The 25,720-nt window shown below is 34.8% G+C and overlaps 5 protein-coding genes across 11 annotated transcripts; 1 reads left to right on the top strand and 4 right to left on the bottom strand.

Annotated features, from left to right (window-relative positions):
* Window positions 1-96: 96 nt before the first annotated feature.
* LOC105164059 (WD repeat-containing protein 55) lies at window positions 97-6,636 on the bottom strand. 7 transcript variants are annotated; one of them, XM_020694207.2, is made up of 18 exons: window positions 6,480-6,634; window positions 5,945-6,064; window positions 5,265-5,309; window positions 4,146-4,267; window positions 4,008-4,040; window positions 3,870-3,934; window positions 3,677-3,764; window positions 3,490-3,562; window positions 3,253-3,359; window positions 2,472-2,514; window positions 2,311-2,367; window positions 1,784-1,860; window positions 1,577-1,625; window positions 1,411-1,457; window positions 1,234-1,307; window positions 1,055-1,110; window positions 802-922; window positions 97-467 (listed from the first exon to the last, which is right to left on the bottom strand). In XM_020694207.2, the coding sequence occupies exons 4-18, from the start codon at window positions 4,238-4,240 to the stop codon at window positions 394-396; spliced, it is 1,059 nt and encodes a 352-aa protein (XP_020549866.1). In that variant the 5' UTR covers window positions 4,241-4,267; window positions 5,265-5,309; window positions 5,945-6,064; window positions 6,480-6,634; the 3' UTR covers window positions 97-393. The 7 variants fall into 7 exon arrangements, with proteins under 7 accessions (XP_020549866.1, XP_011080914.1, XP_020549867.1 ...); XM_011082612.3 differs by having other exon boundaries at window positions 5,968-6,064; XM_020694208.2 differs by having other exon boundaries at window positions 6,028-6,064.
* A 1,738-nt stretch (window positions 6,637-8,374) lies between these two features.
* On the bottom strand, window positions 8,375-11,078 carry LOC105164228 (ankyrin repeat-containing protein BDA1). Its single transcript, XM_011082841.3, has 2 exons — window positions 10,308-11,078; window positions 8,375-9,393 (listed from the first exon to the last, which is right to left on the bottom strand). Exons 1-2 carry the CDS (start codon window positions 10,938-10,940, stop codon window positions 8,578-8,580), a joined length of 1,449 nt encoding a protein of 482 aa, XP_011081143.1. The 5' UTR covers window positions 10,941-11,078; the 3' UTR covers window positions 8,375-8,577.
* A 3,071-nt stretch (window positions 11,079-14,149) lies between these two features.
* LOC105164060 (heat shock protein 83) lies at window positions 14,150-17,697 on the bottom strand. Its single transcript, XM_011082615.3, has 4 exons — window positions 17,329-17,697; window positions 17,054-17,195; window positions 16,146-16,426; window positions 14,150-15,912 (listed from the first exon to the last, which is right to left on the bottom strand). Exons 1-4 carry the CDS (start codon window positions 17,464-17,466, stop codon window positions 14,359-14,361), a joined length of 2,115 nt encoding a protein of 704 aa, XP_011080917.1. The 5' UTR covers window positions 17,467-17,697; the 3' UTR covers window positions 14,150-14,358.
* A 2,120-nt stretch (window positions 17,698-19,817) lies between these two features.
* Window positions 19,818-23,100, top strand: LOC105164062 (mitogen-activated protein kinase homolog MMK2). Its single transcript, XM_011082616.3, has 6 exons — window positions 19,818-20,191; window positions 20,743-20,872; window positions 20,981-21,118; window positions 21,276-21,608; window positions 22,343-22,526; window positions 22,619-23,100. Exons 1-6 carry the CDS (start codon window positions 20,013-20,015, stop codon window positions 22,789-22,791), a joined length of 1,137 nt encoding a protein of 378 aa, XP_011080918.1. The 5' UTR covers window positions 19,818-20,012; the 3' UTR covers window positions 22,792-23,100.
* LOC105164061 (putative polygalacturonase) lies at window positions 23,012-25,379 on the bottom strand. Its single transcript, XM_088881160.1, has 6 exons — window positions 25,223-25,379; window positions 24,812-25,144; window positions 24,596-24,716; window positions 24,334-24,508; window positions 23,938-24,008; window positions 23,012-23,854 (listed from the first exon to the last, which is right to left on the bottom strand). Exons 1-6 carry the CDS (start codon window positions 25,253-25,255, stop codon window positions 23,118-23,120), a joined length of 1,470 nt encoding a protein of 489 aa, XP_088737286.1. The 5' UTR covers window positions 25,256-25,379; the 3' UTR covers window positions 23,012-23,117.
* Between the last annotated feature and the right edge of the window lie 341 nt (window positions 25,380-25,720).

The following is a 25,720-nucleotide window of genomic DNA, read 5'->3' as shown; positions in this document are numbered from 1 at the left end:
TATAAATATAATATTTAATTTCTTAAGAACACTCATGTGACTTAGCGAGTTAGATGTCCATTGTTATAATTCTTTCATGATTAATTAAAATTCATGAATAATTAAATATTATCTATCAGAAAAAAAAATTACTATTGCTTACACTTTGAATAACTACAACAACGATGGACTAAAAGTCATGGTAAATACCGTTGAGCAACACGACCTATCCTTTTAAAAGCAATAAAGAGAATAAATAGTGTACAGAATTGTGTTAAAACTGGCTTCCTCAAACATCCAACAATTCTAGCTGGGAGCATTTCTGCGTTCAAGCATGGAATCAGCAATCGTGCCTGTATCCATCCAAGTGCATTTAGGCAAATAACAATGATCTCATGATCCACTGGCGGCTTATTAATCTAGATCAGCAAAGAAGTTGCTCGAACTGCTGAAGTTTTGCCCCTTGCTCGCATTTTTCCTCTTAGTCCCTGCAGCGATTGCCAAAGCGCAAAAGGTTCACACAAGCTCATAGCAGAGTTATAAACAAGATTGCAATGATGAACTATGATAAAGGGACATCATGATACATCAACAAGTGACCGAACATTCGAGATGGCTACTGCCCACATGTGACGCAGGAAATCAAAGATTGTGTCTTAAGAGAAGTAGGAAAATAAACGGAACCATTTTTTTGTCTGAGAACACTTGTCTGCCTTGGACTCTCAGTTACAACACAGTTTATGCAACAGTTCCCAGTAATAAACATAAGCTCCAAGAAATTATTGTACTAAGAAAGTTAAAACCTAATAACACCAGAAATACCTTTAGAAGGTTTTGCAATACTATCGTCAACGTCCATCCCATCATTGTCGCTGTCTGATGCAGAAGAATGATCTGGTATAGTGTTTCCAGACCCTTGAAGCAAGTCCTCCAGATCCCATAGCTAATATTCACGGAGAATAGGTTGAGAACATAAGTTATGATATTGAGATGGGTTTATAAATTAGCCATATACAGACAGAGAGAGAGAAATAGATAAAACAAAAAAATGTGTGCCTAATGGAAAACTATGGACCTTTAATGTCTGATCATGTGATATGCTGCCAAGGAACTTCTTATCGTGAGAAAAGGCTGCAATATCAAAATAAACCAATAGAAAGAGATCAAACAAATGCTAAAGATATGCAGGGAAACTTGAGTCAACTAAAAACTTCTCAAATAATATCTCCAGAAAAGAGTGAATAGAAGTCATACCAAGACGTTCCACTGGATATTCTGAATGCTCAGCAATTGGCTGAACTATTCTGTTGGGCAATATACCTACCAAGCTTAAATAGAAAGAATGGAGAAAATAAGTTAACGCTAAAGTCAGAGTCATGAGTTAATAGGGGCAACAGGTCAATGACACCTGTTCTGCATAAAAACTCTCACCTGATTATCCCATTCTCGGAACCAGTGATTACTCTATCTTCATCCAGCTTAAGAAGATATGAGAAACATAAAAGTACATTAATTTAATAAAACCTTATTAGATAAACCACTTCAAAATCATCAAGAGAAATTTGATAAAAAACAACACTGATGGAAAAGAACTAACCTTTAGCAAGGCATCAACTGAATTAGGAGAGAGATCAACAAAACGATCACTGAAAATTTGCAAAGCGTCCCATCAATACCGATGTTAGCCTCAAGATTTGATGCAAAACATAAAAAAAGATTCTTCCAGGATTGTTCTGTTACATCCCAATAAAATTCACAATTTCCAAACATTCCTCTGGGCAGAAATCCAAGAGAGAAGAAATACCTGCAATCTTTAAAAAATCCCCACGAGTACAACAAAAGAGTTCCAGTCTGCGTTCCACATATAACCTTTCTACCATTCTAGTCACAGAAAGTAACAATTAGGTATATCTCATTGTAGGCAACATATTATAAGGTTCTCATCTCACAGAAAATAAATATGGCACATAAACATCTGTTACAAGGGAAGTGGCTTTCCTTCTGGACCTACAGGGCGTGGAGGAAACCAAAAAAGAAACTCTGAGCCAAAAAGACAAAGGACAGAACAAGATAAATGCGCAAAGCATTTTGAGTTTCTTTGATGTACAACAGAGTAGATAACAGTGCTATAAGGACCACATACAGAAATATAAGCATAAACAGGTAGAGTCCAAAAAAAAAAGGGACCTAGAAATGCAGATACTAATGACAACCACAAAAGTCTCGAAATATAATTAAACATGCATTGGAAGTAAGCGCCTCTTAAGCTATAGGTTTATTAATGCAATGTAGAAAAAATAATTTCACACTTTCTTATGACCTAAATCCTACCTTCATAATAACAACCGAGAGCAGTTCATCCTCAGAAAACTCTGATCTTGTTTGCACCTGCAGTAGAGTAAGGCACAATAACTCATTTATGAACTAAACTAAGTCGCTAAGTTCCCAGCACTCAATTAAATTATCAAATTCTAAAAGAACAAAAGGACTACCTTGTTGCTTCTTAAATTGCAAACAGATAGAGTGCCATCCCCACTATGGAAAACATAGAAAATAAGAGTTAAATATGGTCCCAGTCCAAGGGCAGGTAAAGGCAAATCAAGCACATATCGAGAGGTTAGCAACTGATAATGGAAATAATTGTTGACCGAAACAAATGCTTTCTCCTTTTCACAAATGGAAAAACTATCACAAATTCTTTGCATTGAATTTGCTGAAAAATATATCACCATATTTTCTAATCACATCATGATTCATGCAATAAACTAAGCATTAAGTGTGCAAATTCTATCAATCACCAAAATATATGAATTAACAGATAAACAACAGAATACAAATTTCGATTTTTTTTTTCTAAAGAAGTATTAACAGCCACTGCTAAACATGAAAAGCTCACACTAGCTATGATCTGTATGAAAACGAAAAACTGGAGTTCCTTGAACAAATATATATGTCCAGAGACAAATAAAAACAAGTTCTAAAAAGCTGAAAATTGAAAAACAAAGAAAACCTGGGCTGACAACAACATTATCCTGGTAGTGCTTATACTCATACATTTTCATGCTTCCTCAGCATGCAAACAGAGATTTCAAAGAGGACAAAACAACATCTGCAACCCAGTCAACATGTTCATACCCAGTCCTCGTTATCATGAGGCCAAGTGGAGGAATTTGAAGATTAATTTCTAAAATTCAAAACTTTTGGTCAAACAATAACATCCAAGATAAGCAGAAAACAAATGCGTTGCGCAGAGAGGCACATAGGCAAGCCTACCTTGTTCCGACCAACTTCATGGAATCTGAGGCAAACGTCATATCTGATATGTATTCTTCATGAACATTGAAAGAGTTACAGCACGAACCTTGTCGGGTATCCCACACCTGTAATACAGAGCAACCTATCATCCTAAATGTCTTCAGCAACACAGCACAATCCAAAATAGCAGACAACCTTCAACTTTGCTTTCCTATCACAAATTCATAAGTTTTATAACAGTTATGTGAAGTTCACCTTAATACAACCTTCATCATCTCCAGAAGCAATGGTCGATTCTGTCAAGTTAACAATTCTATTTACAGCAGCTCTGCATAATCCACGAGTCAGTCTTTAACTAAAAGGATGGTGTGCTACCATTACCTTAACAATGAATCCCAACAATAATTGATCTAGAAATAAAAGATTCTGCTTCACAACTTACCCATGAGAATTCTCCAGACGTACAACTGCTGTACCAGTTTCAATGTCTGTGGCAAGAATGGAACAATCTGGAGATCCCGTAACCACAGCTGAACACAAATTCAAATCCACATAAGATATATTCAGAAAGGAGAAATAAAGAAACAGATACAAAATTACAAAAAATGCGGAAATACATAAAACACGAAACTTACCATGCCCTTCATTGATGAAACGGAGAGCTCTGCATGACTCAGTATGAGCATTCACTTCCAGCAGCCTAACAACCAATATTACCAAAAATATTAATAACATTGAAGAATAAAAATGTGTCACATTGCACGCATTTGCACCTTTTTGGCGTAGATTCAGCGGCATAACGATATCTGATATGCAAAACAAACAAAAGCGATTTATCAGCAACATAATCTTTTCATTTAGTGACATTGATCTTGTATTAGGAAGAAGTGGTGAAGTTGAAGTAAACTTACAAAAGGAGTTGGCCGGTGATGAGACCGGCAGCAACGAGGTTATCAGAAGGATGAAAATCGAGGTCAAATGGAAGTTTTCCCAAATCAATCTCCATTGCACCATAAACACGACCGAAATTCCTCTACAATTGAAAATTGTAAATAGCAAACTTGTCATTGTGTTAGACCCTACAACAGATTTGGGTCTCGGGATTCTGGCAAACGGGGAATTAGCTTCACCGGTTCAAGAGTTTTATAAGTTCTAATAATTTACACAAATAGATAATATTAAATTATATATAAATAAGAGGACATATCACAAGAAATTTCAACTATAGTAAGAAAAAATTTTGTTACTAGATATCAAATTTTCATCCAAGTACTTTCAGTACCGAAAAAGTGTCGTTACAAGTTTTGTACTCTAAAGCCCGACACCAAAATTTCTTGTAACGAACTTGACTTCTTGTTACAAATAGATTCATAACAAAACATGATTTCTTATAGTACTATCAGTTCTAGTAAGTTTGTTCTCACAAAAGCTTATGACCATTATTACAAAAGAAGTGGTATTTTGCCAATAGTATTTCCATTACGCTTACTTATTATGACAATTTAGTTCCTCACTAAAACTGAAAATCAATAATATTTTTAATTTATTTATATTATAAATATGTAACAAAAAGTTATTGTGACAAATTTAATATCCTCACCAATAGAAATTTTTAGTGATTTATATTTCTCTTTTGTTGAAAAATCTTACAAGCCTATTTTCAAAAATTCAATAGAGGCACCATCCTGCAAACCTTCAAATACAATAATAAACAAAAGGAAAGTAAACTCGACATAAAGAAATCCCATATAACCACATAACAAAGTCAACCATTTAAATTATACGTCAATACATAATTCCACTTTAAGATATTGTCGCGCTTGTTACGAAAGGATATCTTATGAAACTTTCAAGTGTAGGAGCTCCAAGGAGACAAACTAAAGTAACTAGTTTCCGGAGAGGTCTCATCAAGTGACATAAAGTGATCATAAGAAATACAAGCAAGTGATAACATTTAAAAGCTCTCACCATAGGACCAAGTTGGCATCTAAAATAGATTGATGAAAGTTCTTCTATAGAGCATATTGTACCTTTCTAGAAGTAGATTTTTAGCACCGACTTTGCAAAGTTATAACCTTCAAAAGTGCAAAAGATATATTAATAAGTTATAATCCACAGGACATAACTTAATATAAAACATTAAACGAGAGATTGTAAAGAGGGACACACGTTGCTCTAAAATATGCTGCCTCTCCAAAATAAAATTGACCCAGTTTGCTTACACTACTTACAGAAAATAGAGGCAATGTACTGAATGACAATATGGTGTGAAACTAGTGAATGCCTTTCTCTGTGGACATTTTCTATAAAAATGATAATGTCGTCTAGAAAAGTAGTAATATTTTATTAGTTTATTTTCTGAGCATAAGTTTTTGGCTCTTGTTCAAAATATACAGTATTTATGTTCTAGTTTAGTTCCGCAAGCAGAGGTTAAACTAAGTAACTACGAGCCTTTTCAAAAGGCTATCAGTATACTAAAAATATTTTTTAATCATGCAGTGAGATTGCAGCCAATATTTGAATGGTTGCTTGTTGCTAATATTTCTTTGAAGGTTTTAACTATGTTGAGTAATTTGGTCACAACACCAGTCACCAAGGGTGTTTTGCTTATATCTTATCTATGCTCTATGGAGCTACTGAACCCACAAATTCTCTGGGCAGCATAGCAAATATCAGCATTCACTGCTATTCATAGAAAATAGAGAACTACAGATTTCAGCTGCAACATGGTACTTGAGTATGGTCACGACATTAAAATTTCCAAACAGTCCCCTTTCTCTTTTTGCTGTATACCCTTTTTTTTTTCACTTTTAGAACTCTGGCTGTTTCACTGCATAACATGATGGAATTCCAATCACGATGAAGTTCAGAAGAAACGAAAAAAACATTGGAAAAATTGTTTCATGAAAACTTCAAAAGTACTGCTTAAAGATTGACCAAAAAAGCACAATCCAGGCTGAACAACAAAGCAGAGTCCATATAAATCCATATAAAAAGTTAATCTTAACACCTTAACAATCAATCAATTCGTAACTAAACAACAATAGTCCCCAAATCAGAGTACAAATGAAAATGAACCTTTAGAAGACGCCGATTATCTTATCGAATATACAAACTTTTCAGACACTTAATATGAATCTTCTTCCCTTTTTTAGTACTGCGGATGCAGTTGTTGCTCTAAGCAATTATGGCTTACTTCAAATCGAGCAGGTAGACGTTGATAGAGGAAGATAGGGGAAATATACCTGGAGAAGGTTGTTGACTGCGGTTGCAGATGGCAACAACGGGGTTGTGAGTGGTGGATTGAGGTTTGGGGTTTATGGCCTTGGTGAGAACTGAGGAGAGAAAAGACAGGAGAACAATGTACTCAATCAAACTTAATTTTCTATGTTCAAAGAAGGGATAATTACATCTTACCACTGTCACGGTTTTAAAATTTTGTCATTTAATTTTTTTTTTATTAATTTAATATTTTAATTTTATAAAATTTTACACTTTATCATTTATAACTATTTTTCAAATAATTTTTTCTTTCAAAAAATATATCTAATCTTCAAGGGTTATATAATCACTCACATATGCAGGGCATGTGATTTTTTTTTTATAAAAAATTAATAAAAAAAATATCATATATGATAAAGTACAAATTTTACTAAATTAAAATAGTAAAATTGAGGAAGGAGCTCAGTCACCGTGGACTCCGATTACAAAACCCGTCTGGGGAGGTCTGATAACTTAGCAGCAATTGATGGCCCACCAGACAATATTACGAAAATTCATATTTGTCCTTACATATTTGGTTTGAAAATTACGTCCACACCTTTGCTTTTTCCCTTCAACTTGACTCAGTATTTATTTATACTATATAAAAAAAATGCTTATTTTTCTCATATATTGATACTTATAAAATGGCAATAGCAATTTTATTGTTATATCAAATATTTTTAAGTTGATTTTTTTTTAAAATATAATGTATTAATTTATATATATTCTTTATTCATAATAAATTTTAAAATATAAAATATTATTTATTATATGTACGTAAGGACGACGTGCTATGACGGCTAGTACTATTATAAAAAAAAATATTGTGTCGTATCAATTTTTAAATACCCAAATTTACCCTTTATTTTATTTCTTCTCTTTAAAAAATTTTGTCAAATTAGTAATTTTAATATTTTTTAATAATATCACAATTATATTTTTTTTCCGTTTAACTATCCACTACTCCACATTTCTTTCTTATCTTACTTTTCTATGTTTATACTTTATTATAATTGAAGAGCACCTATTTGGTGCTAAATTTTTTTTGGTCTATCATTTTTTTTAGTTTAAATTATTTGCAGATTTTTTTTTCTTTTCTCAACCTCCAACTCTCTTTCCTCACTATTCTCTCAATATAACTTCCCACAACCTTTATTATTTTACTATTTTTTATTTATTTAACTAATATATATATTTTAAGAAAGCAATAATTTATTATTTAAATTTTAAATTAATTGCACACACATAGAGTGTGCCAAAAATTACTAGTTTATTGTAATTATGATTATAATTTATTTTTTTCACAAATTTCTTTTTTCTTATCATCTCACATCAAAATTCCTTTTATATGTTTGTGAGAATCGTGTGCGACGATAACTAATTAACACCTCCAATTAGCTTAAAGTTATCGAAACCACGAAGTTTTGGTTCATAATAACTATTTATTTTTAAGTTTAAAGCCATCTTCCTCGACAATTCCCACTCATCTTAAACCCATAAGCATGGTCAATCCGATCCCAATTCGATTTGAAGCATTAGAAGATGCGGAGAATAAAAAAATTGTATAGTTTTAGTCTTCTAATTTAAGAGGTGATATTTTTTATTGTATATAAATTGATTATCGCAATTTGATTTTATAAATTTAAAATTTCACTGTTTTACTTATTTTTCGGTTAATTTAATCAAAAAAATTAAATGTATCATATATTTAATTCAAGATCATCCCATCATCCAATAGTCCGATCAACAAAGTAACTGGGGCCATAGTGAATGCATGGCAGTGCGTACATTAGTTCTCCTAACTTTCTTGGAGTAGTATGCCCACGTCACAATACTTTATTTAGGAAAATTTTTAAATGAATCAAGTTTGGTCAAATTAAATCAATTAGAAAGTAAGTGTGATACATACTTATTATGCGAATTTGATCACTTTTTTTGAATTATACACTAATCACACTGCAAGTATTATACTTGCCATATAACTAGTTTTGGTCTGTCCAAACTCGATTTGCGTTAAAATTTTCTACTTTATTATTGTTTCTATATATAAAACTTGCATGCATGCTATTGCCAGACATTCTAATGTTGGATAAGTTTGTACTGCCTTCTGAGGATGCGGACAAGCGAAACAATCTTCACAGCCCCGCGGCCGTGGAATCGATTATATACGTTACTCGATGTTGCGGCACATCTCGGCAGCCACCACACGTCCTTGAAGATCGCCTTCCCCATAGAATACACCATTTTGCCGACGAAAGCAGTCACAATCGCGAACCAGGAGAAGAAGAACATGAACTTAGAAACCCCACTGGAATTAGATATGTAATCCATGGCTTTCAGGTAGCTGTAGGCCAAAAAGATCAAGCATGTTTGGAGTACGACGGTGTACGGCCGGCCAGGCAGCATGAATATGATGATCAATAAAGATGTAATGAACGCCACCGTGTTCGCCGGCATGAATAGTGGGCTCGACATCACCATTCTTCCCACCTGGTGGACCTGTCGTGGTGAAGAACGCTCCAAAGAGCGCCTCCGGACGTCGGTGGGGCTGTCGGCTTGGCCCTGGTAAACTCCGCCGGGGGGTTGGAGCACCACCTGGTAAGTGGCAGTGGCGATCAGCACGGCCACCACTAAAATGACGCTGCGCATGTCGACGGTAAGCTCCTTGTGCATGAAGTACTCTCGTCGGAGTAAGTCCTCGTACCGGGTTACTGGGGAGTGGAGATATTGTGTGAGTGTTTGTTTCTTGGGCAAATCTGCTGCTGTCTGGGCGCCCGCCTCCATCAAAACTTTCTTCATCTTCTCACTCCCAAGCTCTTGGGCAATGTCTAGAGGGGTCTTCCCATCTGAGTTTTTTTTGCTCACTTTAGTTATCTTCACTAGCTTTTTCACTCCCTAGACAAGTCATATATGTAATAGTTAGGGTTAATTAATTAGGTTAAATTACATTTTTAGTATAGGATGGCTATTTAATGACAATATTGCTTTTTTTTTTAACAATAATTTAAAGACTCCGGCCATCGGGACGGCCAAATGGACTTAAATGCATTTTTGATTTCATAATTTAAATTATTTGGCGTATTCATTTTTTAATTTTTTAAGATAGCATTTAAATCCATCTTATTTGTGGGATTTCAGTTCTTGTTTATCAGATTCACCTTTCTAGCAAAACAATATATGTGCATTTCATGGACTTTTTAACATTTGTGCTACTGATTTTATTGGCTCATTTTTGTCATTTAATTTTTGATGGGTTATATTTTGGTCCTATATCTTTTTAATTTTACTATTAGAGTCCTTTAATTTTAACTTGAGATCACCTTTATCACTGGTGGATGTGAAGTCCACGAAAAAAGAAAAACTAAAATCACAAAAATTGAAAAAATATAAGACAAAAATATTACTATAAGTTAAAAAAGAAAAATATCAAATTATTTAAATTACGAGACAAAAAATATATTTAATCCAGTGAAATTTGGATGGAGCTAGCTCACGTGACGAATTTTATGTTAGGCTTTTAAATTGGGTGATATTTTGGTTGACTCCAACCAAATTTGGCCATTGTGGTGACTGGGGTTTTTAAACTATGGTATTTTCAAAATAGCATCAATGTACATGACTAAAAATGCAATTTTTACTCAATTAAACAATTCACATTCTTTATAATATTTAGTCATACTATAGTTTAAATTTGACAAAGTACATACAGATCCTCTATTTGCTGATGGAACAAACAGTTAGAAATAATATGTGTGTGATCGACTCGACTCGATTTATTTAGATTTTTAAACTTATGAACGATCAATTACCTCAAGTGCACCATCATGCTGAACTGCAAGATGGAGGAGGGTGTTCTGTCTCTCATCCTTCCATGCAAGTGTGTGCTCTCTCGCTTTCCTGACAACCCAATTCAGGAGCAGCGTAAAAGCGTTACAATTGCCATATTCCAGAGCAACGTGCACCGCTGTCTGAAACCGGTTGTTCAAGTCGTAGATTGAGTCGGGACAGTGGCTCAACAAGCTGACTAAAACATCCAAATCACCAGTACCGGTAACAATTCTGGCAGCTAAGAGCAATGGAGTGAGGCCCTCCTTTCCTTTGACTCGGACAAGCTGTTGGTCAGCTCTTACAAGTGCTTTTGCTGTGTCTTTCCTGTTCCTCTCCAAGGCAAGATGAAGAGGGGTTAGGCCCTGAGGGTTGAGCTTCTTACCAAGTGACGGCATCAGGTTCATGATCTCGACTGCGAATGTGGTGTGCCCTCTGGCTGCAGCTTCATGTAAGGGAGTGTGCAGGAACTGGATGTTGTCCATATCCTGCAACACTTGAGGATCATTTGAGATTGAAGAATACAATCCCATGATGTCTCCTGTTTCAGCACTCCTCATCATCTCTTCCATTCTCGTCTTAAGACTCTTAACATCAATCTCATGACCTGCACACATTTTCCACAAAATTGGTAGTTGTTTTAGGATGCACTGATAAGGCCACTGTATGTATATAGAAGAATGATTAATCACACATATAGCAAGTATTTATAATACACTTGCTTTATAATTAATTTGATTTGGCCAAATTTAATTTGATAAGTGCGATTGAAGCACACTCGTATACGTAGGTGCATAACTAGATCTTTTGTTATATATAGTTTAATGAAATAAATGAGCTAGAAGAAAGGTGAAATAAATAATTGATCAGAGTTGATAAAAATGAATAGAAAATTTTTATATAAATGAATTTGAATGTATATTATTTAACATATATATATATATATTATGAGAACCAAAATTTTTAATAATTTCTTCCAGTTTCATAAGTTGGCGTCACATCAATGACTGATTGATATATGTTTGTTTGTTTGTTTTATATTTTTAATTTAAAACGGGTTATAATTTAAATGTAGAATGGAGCAGATACGGAATATATATGAATGTGATAATAATATATGAGATAGAAGTGTGAGTAGTAAAAATAAGGCAAAAGTGAAATGAGTATACGACAGAGTTTTAACTTTTTCCACATTACATAAGTTAGCAAGAGCAAGTATCGAATTATACCCCTTTCCGGAGCTATGACGTTTTGTTACTAAAGGTAATTATTCTTGTTGGACCACAACAGATATAATTAATAACTAAAAATCAATTTATGTAATTATATGATTCATCTATTTTCGATGTATATATATATACACACACATATATACGACCTGAAAATGTCAATAAAATAGTGTAAAATAAGGATATAATTTTTTTTGGCACCACAACTATGACAGATTACACTTTTAGTCGCATTAAACTCAAAATTATATCTTTCTGGTCCCAAAAAGTGTGATTTTAGGTCTTTTTAATCCTCAAATTACATCACCTTTTAGTTCCAAACAATGCTTTTTTAGTTCTAAAACCACAATGCACGTGACTTTTTGGAACTAAAATATGTGATTATGAGTTTTATGGAACTAAAAGCGACACATTTTCACAGTGTTGATACCAAAACAAATTCTAGCCTTATTTTATGGGACTAAAAAAGTATTTTGCCTGCAATTAATTAATATTTTTATGAATAGCAAATCTTAGATTTTGGTGAAAAAAAGAGGGAAAAGAATTTGGGATTATTATTTATAATAAATTTTGATTTTTTACCCAAGGTCTTTATAAATCTTCCCGACAATCTCTGAATCGTTGGCTATATAAGGCCGAAAGGTTTAGGTCAAAACTCATATTTCTGTAATTTGACCTTCAAAGTCTATAAAAACCATAATATGTACAGATTCACTATGACCATTACATTATTTTAATATTTACGATATACATGAAATCATACAATTAAATCTACCCTTTAAATAAATATCCTCCTTGTGATAGGTATAACTCATACAACTCCATTCTTTCTTAATACCATTATCTTCACCAAATTATGAATTAACTTAAGTATTAGAGCGCCATCATCCGATTTCCCCAACCTGGTCCTAAAGACTGCGTGTTTTGCAAGTTTTGTATTGAAAATTCAAGGAATACCCATTTCAATTGGGATAGCAGTCGTTCAACAGAGTTAGTTCTATTTTATTATTATTTGAAGGATAAATTTTATCTCTAAAAAGATCATGCCTAATTAACACACAGATTTTATAGAAGTAAAACACGCACACAAAGTCATGATATGCAAAATTTTTATCCAAATCAAGTTCGGACGAATCAAATCAATTATCAAGCAAATGTAATACGTTTGTCATGTGATTAGTCATTTTTTTTAATTATACATCAATTATACGACAAATATATTATATTTATTATATAATTAATTAGATCCAACCAAACTCGATCTGAATTAAAATTTCTAATCAGCATATATACCTTACTTCCTATAAGAAATAAGTTTCTATTTGGAACGTCCTCGAATATAATAAACTTTATTTCCAAACGTGTAATGCATGGCTGTTACTACTACCTTTTCTTATAATAGTTAGTTATTTTTTTTTTTTGTTTATCCAAATTAAGATTTATTCAATTTAATTTTAACGACAAATATTGTACATTAATGTGATTGCATATATTATCTGAATTATGTACTAATTATATAATGAATATAATTCAAATCTGATTAAACACAATTTGGACGCGGAACAGAATTGGTTGCTTTTGTAGTCTTTTTAGAATACGAAAGAGTTATTTTTTTACCGAAAAGAACTAATATAATGAGTGTGGTAATTTTTTAAATTATATAAAGAAATTCATAGATTAGGTTAAGAAAATGAGAAGTGACTTGTCCCATATAGGAGAATGATGGAAAAAGTAAAGAAATTGATAAAAATATAATGTATTGTCGGTGTGAGTGTGGTACACTCATCTCATAGTCCTACATAAAAAATTTATTAAAACAATAAACTTCTAATATTAAGTTCAAGTTCAAAAAGAATGCAACAGTATCCAAATGAATAATGCTTTGGGTCTGTTTTGCACACTATAAAACAGCTAAAAACATTCAAAAATATATATCAGTGATACATATATATTAATGATGTGGTGAGTTTAGTGATAATGTTGTCTAGTATAAATATGTTATTAATTGTCTATAGTAATAACTTCATACATAATTTTCATCACTAATAATTATATTGTGACATAATTAAAATTATCATCATTCAAAATATATTTTTAGTGTGATTAATATTATTATTTCTTTTAAACAATTTAAAATTTTTAAAATTTAGAATCATTCATATAAATACAAATAAATTTGTGATTAAGAATTTAAAATTTATGATTCCGAATTCATCGGCCCCAATATAGTCCTAAAAATCATTTAAAAATTACGTGCAACTGGATTAGTAGTTTGAGGGAGGAAAGCGTATTTAGGCCTTCATAGTTAAATTCATCACGACATATACCAATTGTGGCACAACCCCATCCCAACTTAGTTCTTGATTTGTGCGCCAATCCACCATCACGCTATGCTCTTCCAAGTCGGAAAACAAGCAGCAGGGCCACCCAGCAATGCATCATACCTAACCATGAACTTTACATTGAAACAAATCATACAGAATTGCTGTGCTCATACGAAAACCAATTTATTAAAACATTGAATCACCCTGGCCTACTGCAAATATGGACAAAATCTATCTGACCAGCTGAGAATATTGTCCTGAACAGAAGGAGAATTCGAAATGCAACTTCAATTTTCTATAGAACTACCAAATCCAGTTATTATTTTACCATACATATTTATGTATTAGATACAAGGCAAAAGCATCATAAACCTCACCTGAGCCTATCGAAAGACACAAACGAGCAGACGCATGTGAAGAAACAAAACAACCAGATCGCAATTGACTATTATTATATTATTTTTTCACAGGAGCAATTTATCTTAGTCAACTTCTTCCATCTTGCTTTCCTCATTAGCATCCTCCTCCAGTGCAGGCATCTCAGTATCATCAGTGGCAGTCTCATCGTCATCAATGCTGAGACCCAGCTTCAGCATCCGGTGGATCCTTGCAGCGAACGTGTTTGGATCATCAAGGCTGAAACCAGAGGTCAACAAGGCAGTTTCATAGAGCAGCAGCACCAAATCCTTCACTGACTTATCATTTTTGTCGACCTCGGCCCTCTTTCTCAGCTCCTCCATGATTCCATTGTCTGGATTAATCTCCATTGTCTTTTTGCTGGACATGTAAGCACTCATGCTGCTGTCTCTGAGCGCCTGAGCTTTCATAATTCTCTCCATGTTTGCGGTCCAGCCATACTCTCCAGTAACCAAGCAGCAAGGAGAGTCCACAATTCTGTCTGAAACGACAACTTTTTCCACTTTGTCCCCAAGAATGTCTTTGATCACCTTGCACAAGTTCTCAAACGATTTCTTTTTCTCTTCCTTCTTCTCTTTCTCTTCTTCTGATTCTTCATCGAGCTTCAGGCCTTCTTTGGTTGCTGAGACTAGCTTCTTCCCGTCATATTCTTTTAATTGACCAACGGCATATTCATCAATAGCATCAACCATGAAAAGCACCTCATATCCCTTCTTCTTGAGCCTCTCCAGAAATGGGGAATTCTCAACTGCTTTCTTGCTTTCACCAGTGATGTAGTATATGTCCTTCTGACCCTCTTTCATCCTTGTCACATAGTCCTTCAAGCTGGTCATCTCATCACCACTCTTTGTAGAGTAGTACCTCAACAGATCAGCAAGTTTAGCCCTGTTCTGGCTGTCTTCATGGATGCCTAATTTGATGTTCTTGGAGAAGGCATCATAGAACTTGTTGTAGTCCTCTTTGTTCTCTGCAATTTCAAAGAACATCTCAATGCACTTCTTCACCAAGTTCTTCCTGATGACCTTGAGAATCTTGTTCTGCTGAAGCATTTCACGCGAAATATTGAGTGGAAGATCATCAGAATCCACCACACCCTTCACAAAACCAAGGTACTCAGGGATTAGCTCCTCACAATTATCCATTATGAATACCCTCCTGACATACAGTTTAATGTTGTTCATCTTCTTCCTTGTGTCAAACAGATCAAATGGAGCCCTCCTTGGCACAAAGAGGATAGCCTTAAATTCAAGCTGCCCTTCAACAGAGAAGTGTTTCACAGCAAGGTGATCCTCCCAGTCATTAGTTATACTCTTGTAGAACGAAGCATACTCCTCCTTGGTAATCTCTTCAGGCTTCCGGAGCCAGATAGGTTTCTGTTTGTTGATTTGCTGCCATTCATGGGTTACTTCCTTTATCTTCTTCTTTTTCTTTTTGTCTTTCTCTTTATCCTCATCAACTTCCTCTACATCACCCTCCTCTTCCTTTTTGGTGTCCTCATCTTCATCATCACTGACCTCTTTCTCCGTAGTCTTTTCAACCAAGAGGTAGATTGGGTAGCTTATAAACTCAGAATGCTTCTTAACCAGATCCTTTATTCTCCTCTCTTCCAAGTATTCCAGCTGCAGTAATGAAAAGAAAACAGAAAAATTATTTTGGATCCAAAGCAGAATTACAGAGAGAGAGAATCTCCAAATAGCACAAAAGCTAGTCTTCTTGCAATAGGAAGACATGATAACTACTGTGTTGCATTTTCAGGATTCTGCACTCATTGTGCCACTTAACATGAACTTAACTGTGTTCTACCAGCATAGATTCTATGCAAAATGCTCGAATAATAACCACCAAAACTTACCTGGTCATCTTTGAGGAAAAGTGTAATCTTAGTCCCCCTGCCCAATGGCTCACCACTGACATCCCGAGTTACAGTGAAAGAACCACCAGCCTGGGACTCCCAAACATATTGTTCGTCGTCATTGTGCTTAGTTGTCACAACAACCTTCTCAGCCACCAGATAAGCAGAGTAAAAACCAACACCAAACTGACCAATCATACTGACATCAGCACCGGCCTGCAGTGCCTCCATGAACTCTTTCGTCCCAGACCTTGCAATTGTACCCAAATTATTCACCAAATCTGCTTCAACAAAAACAGAAACGATGATTATAAACTTAGAACCAAAAAATTCTAAGTAACAACACTAACACATAAATATGCATGAACCTTCAAATGGCAGGTCCAAGACATATTATCCATCATCCACACTTAAGTAAATCAGCTTTAATGTCATAGTCTAATGCCTCTTTGGAAATGCTATTGATCACACAGATATATAGATTGAGAACCTACAACCACAGTGGAAATGAAAGTTTGACAAAAATCCTATAATCCAAGTTTCCATGAAGCTGCCCTAAACCCAAGAAGACACCTTAAAATCAAATCTCGCATCCGCTTTCATTCATTTTGAACCCCAGAGCCAAAACTGTACGTAACAAGATTTTACTCTAAAACTCCATTATATTCCTAGACTAAAATTCATGAATAACCTTGTAATTCATCATAAGATTCAGAAAACAAGATACACCTAAGTGACCTACCCAACAAATTCAAACAACTGAAAAGTAAAATCTGTTGTTATGCAGCATGGAACCCCACAATCAATCAAAAGAACAATAAATTATTCTCTGCATTTCCATGTACGTTAACCAGCTACTGTACGTACACAAAGCCGCCAAAAAAACTCAAGCAGGATTCGGACGATACCTGCTTTAGTCATGCCAATACCGCTGTCAATAATCGAAAGAGTTTTGTTAACCTTGTCAGGAACAATCCTGATGAAGAGCTCCGGCTGCGATTCCAGCTTGCTCTTGTCGGTCAAACTCTCAAATCTAATCTTATCCAACGCCTGCGCAGCAATTTTCACAAAATTCCACCAAAAGTACCCCAGTTAAAAAAGTAAGAACGAAAACAAAATTCAAAATTAAAATCACTACATGTCATGAGCACACATCTAACAACATATTAAAAACAACAATTACATCAGAGGAGTTGCTGATGAGTTCCCGAAGGAAGATTTCTTTGTTACTGTAAAAAGTATTGATAATGAGACTGAGAAGCTGGTTAATCTCCGCCTGGAAGGCGAAAGTCTCGCTTTCACCCATCTGAACGTCCGCCATTTCTGTATGTAAAATTTCCGCCCAAAATCAAACGCTGATTAATCGCGTAGAACCAGAGAATTCAACTTGCAGAGAAATCAAAGCTCTTGTGTTATTCTGAGAAGCAGAGAGGAGAAGAAGGGGTTTATATAAACCCGAGCTGTAGATGGTGGAATGCTTGGCTTCATGAAGAATATGGAGAGATCGGGAGCATTTGGAAGTTGGTTTTGGCGGGTTCTGGAGGTTTCCACACACCTATCCACTTTTCCCTCCCTTTATTCTTTGAATTTGCAGTTTCGCCCCTGACTTCTTGATGCTCTTCTGATTTGCCCCAATAGATGAAATATATTATATTTAGACCCCATTGGGTTCGTATGAATAGACATAATAAGATTATTTCTCATGCATAATCACATATTTGGTTCGCATTATTAGAGTCGAATATTAATACGAGCTCGATCCTATTTATAAGGATCTATGAGATAATAGATCACATCTTTTAAGTGGGATACACAGTTTCACCAATTATTATAAATTTGTTTTAGAAATCCCTTTCCTCATTTGCCCTTCTATTCTCCCTACTCTTTATCTCCGCCCCCCCCCCCCCTTCTGTTTTTTTTCTTTCCATCTATTTCTTCTTCCCACGAACAATAAGCAATGACTCGTCAGAAAACGGAGTTCTTTCTTTTTCTAAACGACTAAAAAATCGTACTGTATATTGTAATAATTAGATAATAAAATATAATAAAAAAATATTACTTTATCCTTTTTAGACTTTTAAAAAATATTTAAATTTTGAATAGTTGTCAAATTGATTTTTAATATTTTTATTTTATTATGTGAGTGTGTCTCACCTGCACGTACTAGCATAAAAAAATAAAATAATATTAAAATTTATATAAAAATAGTTTTTAATTAAAAAAATAATATTATAGAAAAAAAAGATGCATGAAAATTTAAAAAGAAACTACCAAAAAATAGTGAGAGGTTGAAATTAGATGAATAAATAAGAAAATTAAATTAAATATAAAAAATGCAAAATAGTAGAGGAAATTAGTAATAAAATTAAGATCTAAGATCCCACTTAAATATGGATTTTTATTTACACAAGTATTAATTATATATCGTTATTATTATTATAAAATATTAATTATTATAATATTAAAATTTACTAAGCAAAAATGTGGTAGGGTTTCCATAAATAATTGAGGACAAAAGCTTAGCATTAGAGAGGGAGTTGTGGGCCAAAATCATTAAATTGTAATATTTTGCGAGAATGGTTAGTTGGCATACATTAATGCAATATGGTAGATATAGTTTTAATCTTTTGTCAACTTGAATGAATCAAATTTCAACTGCTAATTACTCATTTAATTAACAAATCAATTTAATCGAAAAGATTGATCACATACTCCAATTTTAGATAGAATTCCAACACTTAATTTTGATCATTCTTTAAAAAAATAATAATAATTTAATTAACTGTCCGTCAAAAAATAATACAAATATCAGTAAAACGACACCAACTTAATACATTTAAAGTACGTTGATACCCGTTGCGAAACAAAATGTAATCATAGATTTAGGAATTGAACCTTTATTATTATTATTATAAACCATTATAAGGGTATTGATAATGTTGTATTTTAATAATAGTTATTAATTACATACAGTTGTATGATATTGATGATTATTATATAATCATTATAAGGGATAATTGCACTATCCTCCTTTGAGGTTTGGTATGATTATATATAGACCCTTTGTGGTTTGTGAAATTACATTTACCACCCAAGTGGTTTGCTTTCATTTAACAAATAAATATCTCCATTAGTCAAAATCTACCAAATTTGCTAATATTAACAAAAATATCATAAAAAAATCTATATTAACTCCTGATTGATTTATTGCGGATTAAATTTCTTTATACATGTTCACAAATTAAAGCTGTGAGGAGGTATGTTTTCACCGTTAGTTTAGTCCCCAAAAAATTATTTAACCTGCAATAAGTCGACACTCAGTTAATCGAGGGTAATATCAATTTTCATTCATTTTTTTGTTTATATCAAAAAATTCAGTGGGTTTTGACCAACGAAAAAACTTAGTTGTTAGACAAAAGCAAACCTAAAAAATATTAAATATAATTTACCAAACCACATAAAATCTATATATAAAATCTTAAAAGATAATTATATCTTATAATAATTATTAAATATAAATATTTAATATTAATAATTATAATTGAATTATTCAATAAATAATACTAATTTACCACTCACCTAAAAAGAATAAAAAAAATTGCCCCCATTTGAACGTTTCGTTCTAAAATAAACCATGTCTTGGATTAAAGTCAATAAATTAATATTTTTTCAAAAGCATTTGTGCCTGCAGAGTTTCCCCTTCAAACCGTGTCCACTTTCACTTCAAACTTCCAAGTTCCGAGAAAAATCTCAAGCACCTAGCACTCTCCTCCCCCGACCCTGCCACCGTTACGCAGACCCCCCAAAGCTCTTCCGCCGCCGACGCAGCTGCCGAGAGCTCCGGGACCCATTTGTTCTTTTCTCTTTATGGCTCCAGAAAACGGTTCAGGTTCAGGTTCAGGTTCAATCAAGTCCAATATAAGCGGAGTGCTTACGCACGGCGGTAAATACGTGCGGTACAATCTGTACGGTAACTTGTTTGAGGTGTCCAGTAAGTATGTTCCCCCTCTTCGGCCTCTTGGTCGTGGCGCCTACGGCCTTGTCTGGTTAGTATTATGCGAGAAATGTCTAATTATTGTTCTTTATGTGTAAAACATTTGATAGTTTTTAATGTTGCTGTAAACCGTGACCTGTTGATGAGAAAGTTGTTTTTTTGCAATTGATGTCTCAAAACGAGCTTTACTTGGAGCCCCTTTGATAACCCTGTGTTCTTTGGAGTTCCTTAGGCATGATCGAGTACCTAAAGATTATTGTTGTGTGAGGGCCCTTGTGGTGAATCTTAGGAAATTCCTAATACAGTAATGAAACATGTGCAAGAACAAGAGTAAAAATCAAATACAAGAGCGCATATATTCTACTTGATTTGGTGAGGTAGTGCCCTTACATCCAAAGTTAGCGACAAGCAAGTTTTTTGTTATTAGCATAGCACAATGGGATGATTACAATAGACGGCCGCCCATCAAAAATATATGTAATAATGTTAGATCAGACTCCACGCTGGGAAAAAGTGTGTCGACTAGGTTCCGAAATCTTGCATTCTTGTGAAGTTTTGCCCTTTACTTACTATTTTTAGTCTTCGTTTATGTTTGCTATGTAGTGCTGCTGTCAATAAAGAGACTAATGAGGAGGTTGCCATTAAGAAAATTGGAAACGCATTTGACAACCGAATAGATGCTAAAAGGACTTTGAGGGAGATTAAGCTCTTACGGCACTTGGATCATGAAAATGTAAGTTAAATCTATTACTGTGCTGTACTTTGAATTACATGTCGAGCCAGAAACTTTTTGTTTGGTTTTCCATTTCATTCTTAATCTTCTTTCAATCTATTTACTCAGGTTATTGCAATCAAGGACATCATAAGGCCACCAAGAAGGGAGGCTTTTAATGATGTGTACATAGTTTATGAATTGATGGACACAGATTTGCATCAGATAATTCGGTCTGAACAAGCATTGACAGATGACCATTGTCAGGTCTGATAATTCTCTGCAATAAAGTTTAATTTATATGACATATTGCAAGACAGCTCTGGTTTTACTTTAAACAAATTAGCAGAGAACTAGGACATGGAGAATAAGAGTTAGGTGTCATTGATTTTGATGAGCTGATCTATGATATTACTGTTTGCAGTACTTCATGTATCAGCTGTTAAGAGGACTAAAATATGTGCACTCGGCAAATGTGTTACATCGTGACCTTAAGCCCAGCAATTTGTTTCTGAATGCAAACTGCGATCTTAAGATAGGAGATTTTGGGTTGGCGAGGACAACATCTGAAACGGATTTCATGACTGAATATGTCGTCACTCGCTGGTATAGAGCACCTGAATTACTCCTTAATTGCTCAGAGTACACCACTGCGATAGATGTATGGTCCGCTGGTTGTATTCTTGCTGAAATAGTTACCCGGGAACCCCTATTTCCTGGAAAAGACTATGTTCATCAGCTGAGGCTCATCACCGAGGTATTGTTTTGTGTCCATAAATTCCGTTTTTTCTTTCGGAATGATCCATGATTTTTAATTCTCTAAATTTATTTTGACATTGACATATCTTAGTTTGAGTTTGACCAAATTTCTGTTAGATCTGATTTCATATGTTTGCATACGCAAGAAAAGAATTGAGGCTGTAAAGCGTATAGTAGATCAATATTTGTTTTTCACTTTTTCAAACATCTAGCAACAATAGAGGGAAAGGAAACTGAGAAAACAAAGAATTATACCACCTTTCATTTTATTTGATCTTCTTTGACTGATGTCAGCTTGATAAAATTAAGAACGTGCAGCAACTTCCAAGTTTCCTTGAGTTTCTGATTGCCGTGACATGAAAAATTCCAAGTCATTCTAAATTTTGGGGATGACAGCATAAACGAGCTCTGTATAGTGCTTTCTTTTATGGTCATCTAAAAGCGAAGATGTCCATTACTGAAACTTTCCTAATTTACACGTTAAAATATTTCTCATGCTGTTAATTTGATGTTGTATAAAGTCAATTATTTAAGAAGCTGAAATAAATATTATGTGAACCTCTTTTCTATCAGAAAAAGTTTCAAGGAAAAGAGGAGTGAAAAAGAGAAAGGAAGAGTAAAATATGGGGAAGGGGATAATAGGAATGTAGTTTTGTTCAAGCAGAGTTTCATCTGTGTATTAATTTTCTCCATCTATAAGTAACATGTGCTTGCTGTTCTTGTGTTTCAAAGCTCTTAGGCACACCTGATGAAGCAAGCCTCAGATTCTTACGAAGTGATAATGCCAGAAGATACGTGAAACAGCTCCCCATGTTTCCGAAACAAAATTTCTCTGCAAGATTTCCTAACATGTCTCCATTGGCATTGGATTTATTAGGGAAGATGCTCATCTTTGATCCCAACCAGCGTATAACCGGTAAACGCTGTCTCTTTTAACGACAATCCTAGGTTTCATTTCTGAGTTAGTTATGTTTTATTATACTTAACATTGATTTCTGGATGGTACAGTTGATGAAGCTCTGTGTCATCCATTCTTGTCCTCTCTTCACGATATAAATGATGAGCCCATCTGCTCCAGCCCTTTCAGCTTTGATTTCGAGCAGCCATCAACAACCGAAGAAAATATTAAGGAGTTAATTTGGAGGGAATCGCTTGTGTTCAATCCGGATCCAGTTCATTAGTCATGTCCATTTAACATTTTATATTTTCTCTGTATTTACAACATTTCAGTGTTCTGTATAAATATGTACCAGCATCTTTCTCCTTCATGTTTTCCGGGACATCCTCAAAATTTTGAGGGAGAGATTATGTAAGTTATGGCTGCTCAGATGTCTAGACATGAAGATGTAAGGCAGGTGGAGACTATATTTGTGGTTAATGCAGGGTTAGGTCTCTAGAAGATACACAAAGGTTGTTGTAATTTTCATTACCATCTTGCAATGTAAAACGAGTTACTATATGGAGCTATAATTTCTGCTTCATGGCCTTAATTTTGAAGCATTTCCAATTACAAATGTCCCTTTACATGATTGTCTAATGAATACTTCCTTCTATAAGAACATATCTGGATTTCGTGGTTGTCAATGGGCAAACTCTCCGTCGGAAAATTACACTCTGATATGTAACCTGACCCCTGATCTGGAAGAGCATCACATGGCTGAGGAACTACACCGCTCGAGATCCCTTCAATGTCAGTGCAATTCCAAGGTACTTTCTTTGCTTTCTTTGCTAGCTCTATTGTTACATTAGATATGCAAATTCCGGTGAATGGATCACCTGGGATCCCCTCTAACCTAGCAGCCATAGTCACGTTCTCAGCAACCATGTCACGGTAGTTTATGTTCTGTATCACGGGAAGCGCATTTGGATCGTAGTTATTGTCTGCATGTGAACCGTAGTTTCCTGTCATCCAGAATGCCCATTTCATAGTTTTCATTGTCATCCCTCTGACATATATATCCTTAACGTATCCTCCCCGTCCGACTGCTGTCTTGATCCTGACTCCTGACTCTGTATTGATGGCCAGGATATCTTCAGCTCTGACATCCTGAATTCCTCCAGACATTTCGCTTCCTAATGCGATCACGGCACTGAACGGGGAAATGCAAGTGAGCCGTCTGATAACGAGCTGCTTTGTTGGCATCCCAAAAGCAATACCATACTCGTCCCAACCGCTCTTGACAGCAATGCAATCGTCCCCAGACACAATGTAGCAGTCTTCAATACGGGTATTTGTGCATGAATCTGGAATTCACATATCAAATGTAACTGTCTTAAGGAAAATTTTCTAACTGCTGAGGGAGATGTTGAGAGTTTTGTTTGCTTACCTGGATTGATGCCATCAGTGTTTGGGGATGTCACAGGAGCCAGGATTGTGAGGCCCTGCACAATGACATTGCTGCAAAGAAGAAGTCAAATTTCTTGCATGGATCATTAGAAATCTTAATAAAAAGGGACAGTTATATAGATATCTGCTGAGATTTGGTCATAAATTAAAGAACCACTGCAACTTTCGAAGATCGCGATGACACTCACTCCAGTCATGTTTTATATTATAGATTTTTCACGGCCCGTTCGGATCTTGTTAGGATGAATCTATAATGTAAACATGACTGCAAATGGTATGCTATAGTCTTTCAAAATTGAAGTATTCTTTTGTAATATGCCTGAACCTCAAGGAACATCTAACTCATGCAAGAATTGGGGCCAGGATTTCTTGTTACCTGCTGTATATGGGATGGACATTCCATGATGGTGAGTTAACAAGTGTTAAATTTGATATTTGGACATTCTCAGAGTACATTATTTCAATGAGGTAAGGTCTTGTGTACTGTAGTTCTCCCTTGTGAAACTTGTTCCACCAGGACTCTCCCTGACCGTCGATTGTTCCATTATTCCCTGAAAATCAGATAAAAGAATCACCTATTATGTGATCCAAAGGTCAAAATCATCTCACTTGCATAGACTGTTTCATTTCCTTCTTACCTGTTATAACTACATCAGTTAGGTTTGTACCAAAGATGAGACTGATGTATCTTCCACCCTCTGTATCCCTTCCTCGACCGTACGATGGCAGGGGTTCTATTACAGCCCATTCACTTTCATCCTATGTCAGTTCATGTTACAAAAAATAAGGATTCTTATTTTGTTTTTCTTGCTATTACAGACACAAATGAAAGACAGAACTGGTTGGTTTTTAACCTGAGAAGCAAGAAGAACTGCATCTTTATGGAGGTACAGAGTGAAATGACTGGTGACATTGAAGCTCCCCGTCAACCACTTTCCAGGAGGAACGAAGAGCATCGATCCACCATCTGACGCAAACTGGCTGAGATAGTCAATGGCCGCCTGAAAAGCTTTGGTATTCGACGTCGTTCCATCTCCCACCCCTCCAAAGTCCGTCAACGACGCACTGTGTGCCCGGCAACTTATTGAACAGTAGTCGAAACTATACCAATGGTGAAGATGGCGACCGTGAACAGCATTTGATCTCAACAGAACCGTGGCAGCAAGGACAAACAACACATGAATAACCTGCGTAGTTCACAGACAACGTTGAAACTGAATTCATAGGTTATGGTTGCTTGGAAGGAAATGAAAGGGCTTCTTTACCTGAGTTCTTGTGAGAATTCTTGCAGTATCCATAGAAATATTCAAGTGTTGTGTGTGTGTGAGTTTTGTTAAGACAATGCATATATTTATATAGGACGTGAACCGGTCCAATGTTAGGTTTGTCGAAGAGAGTAGCAGTGTTTCTTGTGGTTGTTTGCTTGCTGAGGTCTGTGGATGAAATAAAAAGAAAAGGGACTAAACAATTCCAAGCAAACAGTTGCAAGCCCTTGACGTTTTGTAACTTCCGTGATTCCAACAACTGATTTTCCAATTTCTTACTCGTAGCTTAAAAGTGCTTTTAGTTACAGACCATTCTCAATAATTGACTTAAAGTCGCATGTGACAATCTGTCTGAAAAAAAACTATTCTGTTCTTGAATACTAGAATCAAATTCAAATAAAACACCAACAATCTCATTTTTTTACCTAACTATTTGGTTTTTATATCACTTTAACATATATTTTTTTAAAGAAAATGCAATACCAAATTCAGCCCATT

Source organism: Sesamum indicum, linkage group LG6 (assembly GCF_026168435.1).
Source record: "Sesamum indicum cultivar Baizhima isolate 11 linkage group LG6, ASM2616843v1, whole genome shotgun sequence".
In the NCBI taxonomy this organism is placed as follows: domain Eukaryota; kingdom Viridiplantae; phylum Streptophyta; class Magnoliopsida; order Lamiales; family Pedaliaceae; genus Sesamum; species Sesamum indicum.
Note: the sequence above shows the minus strand (reverse complement) of the source record. Positions and strands in the feature narration are given on the sequence as shown.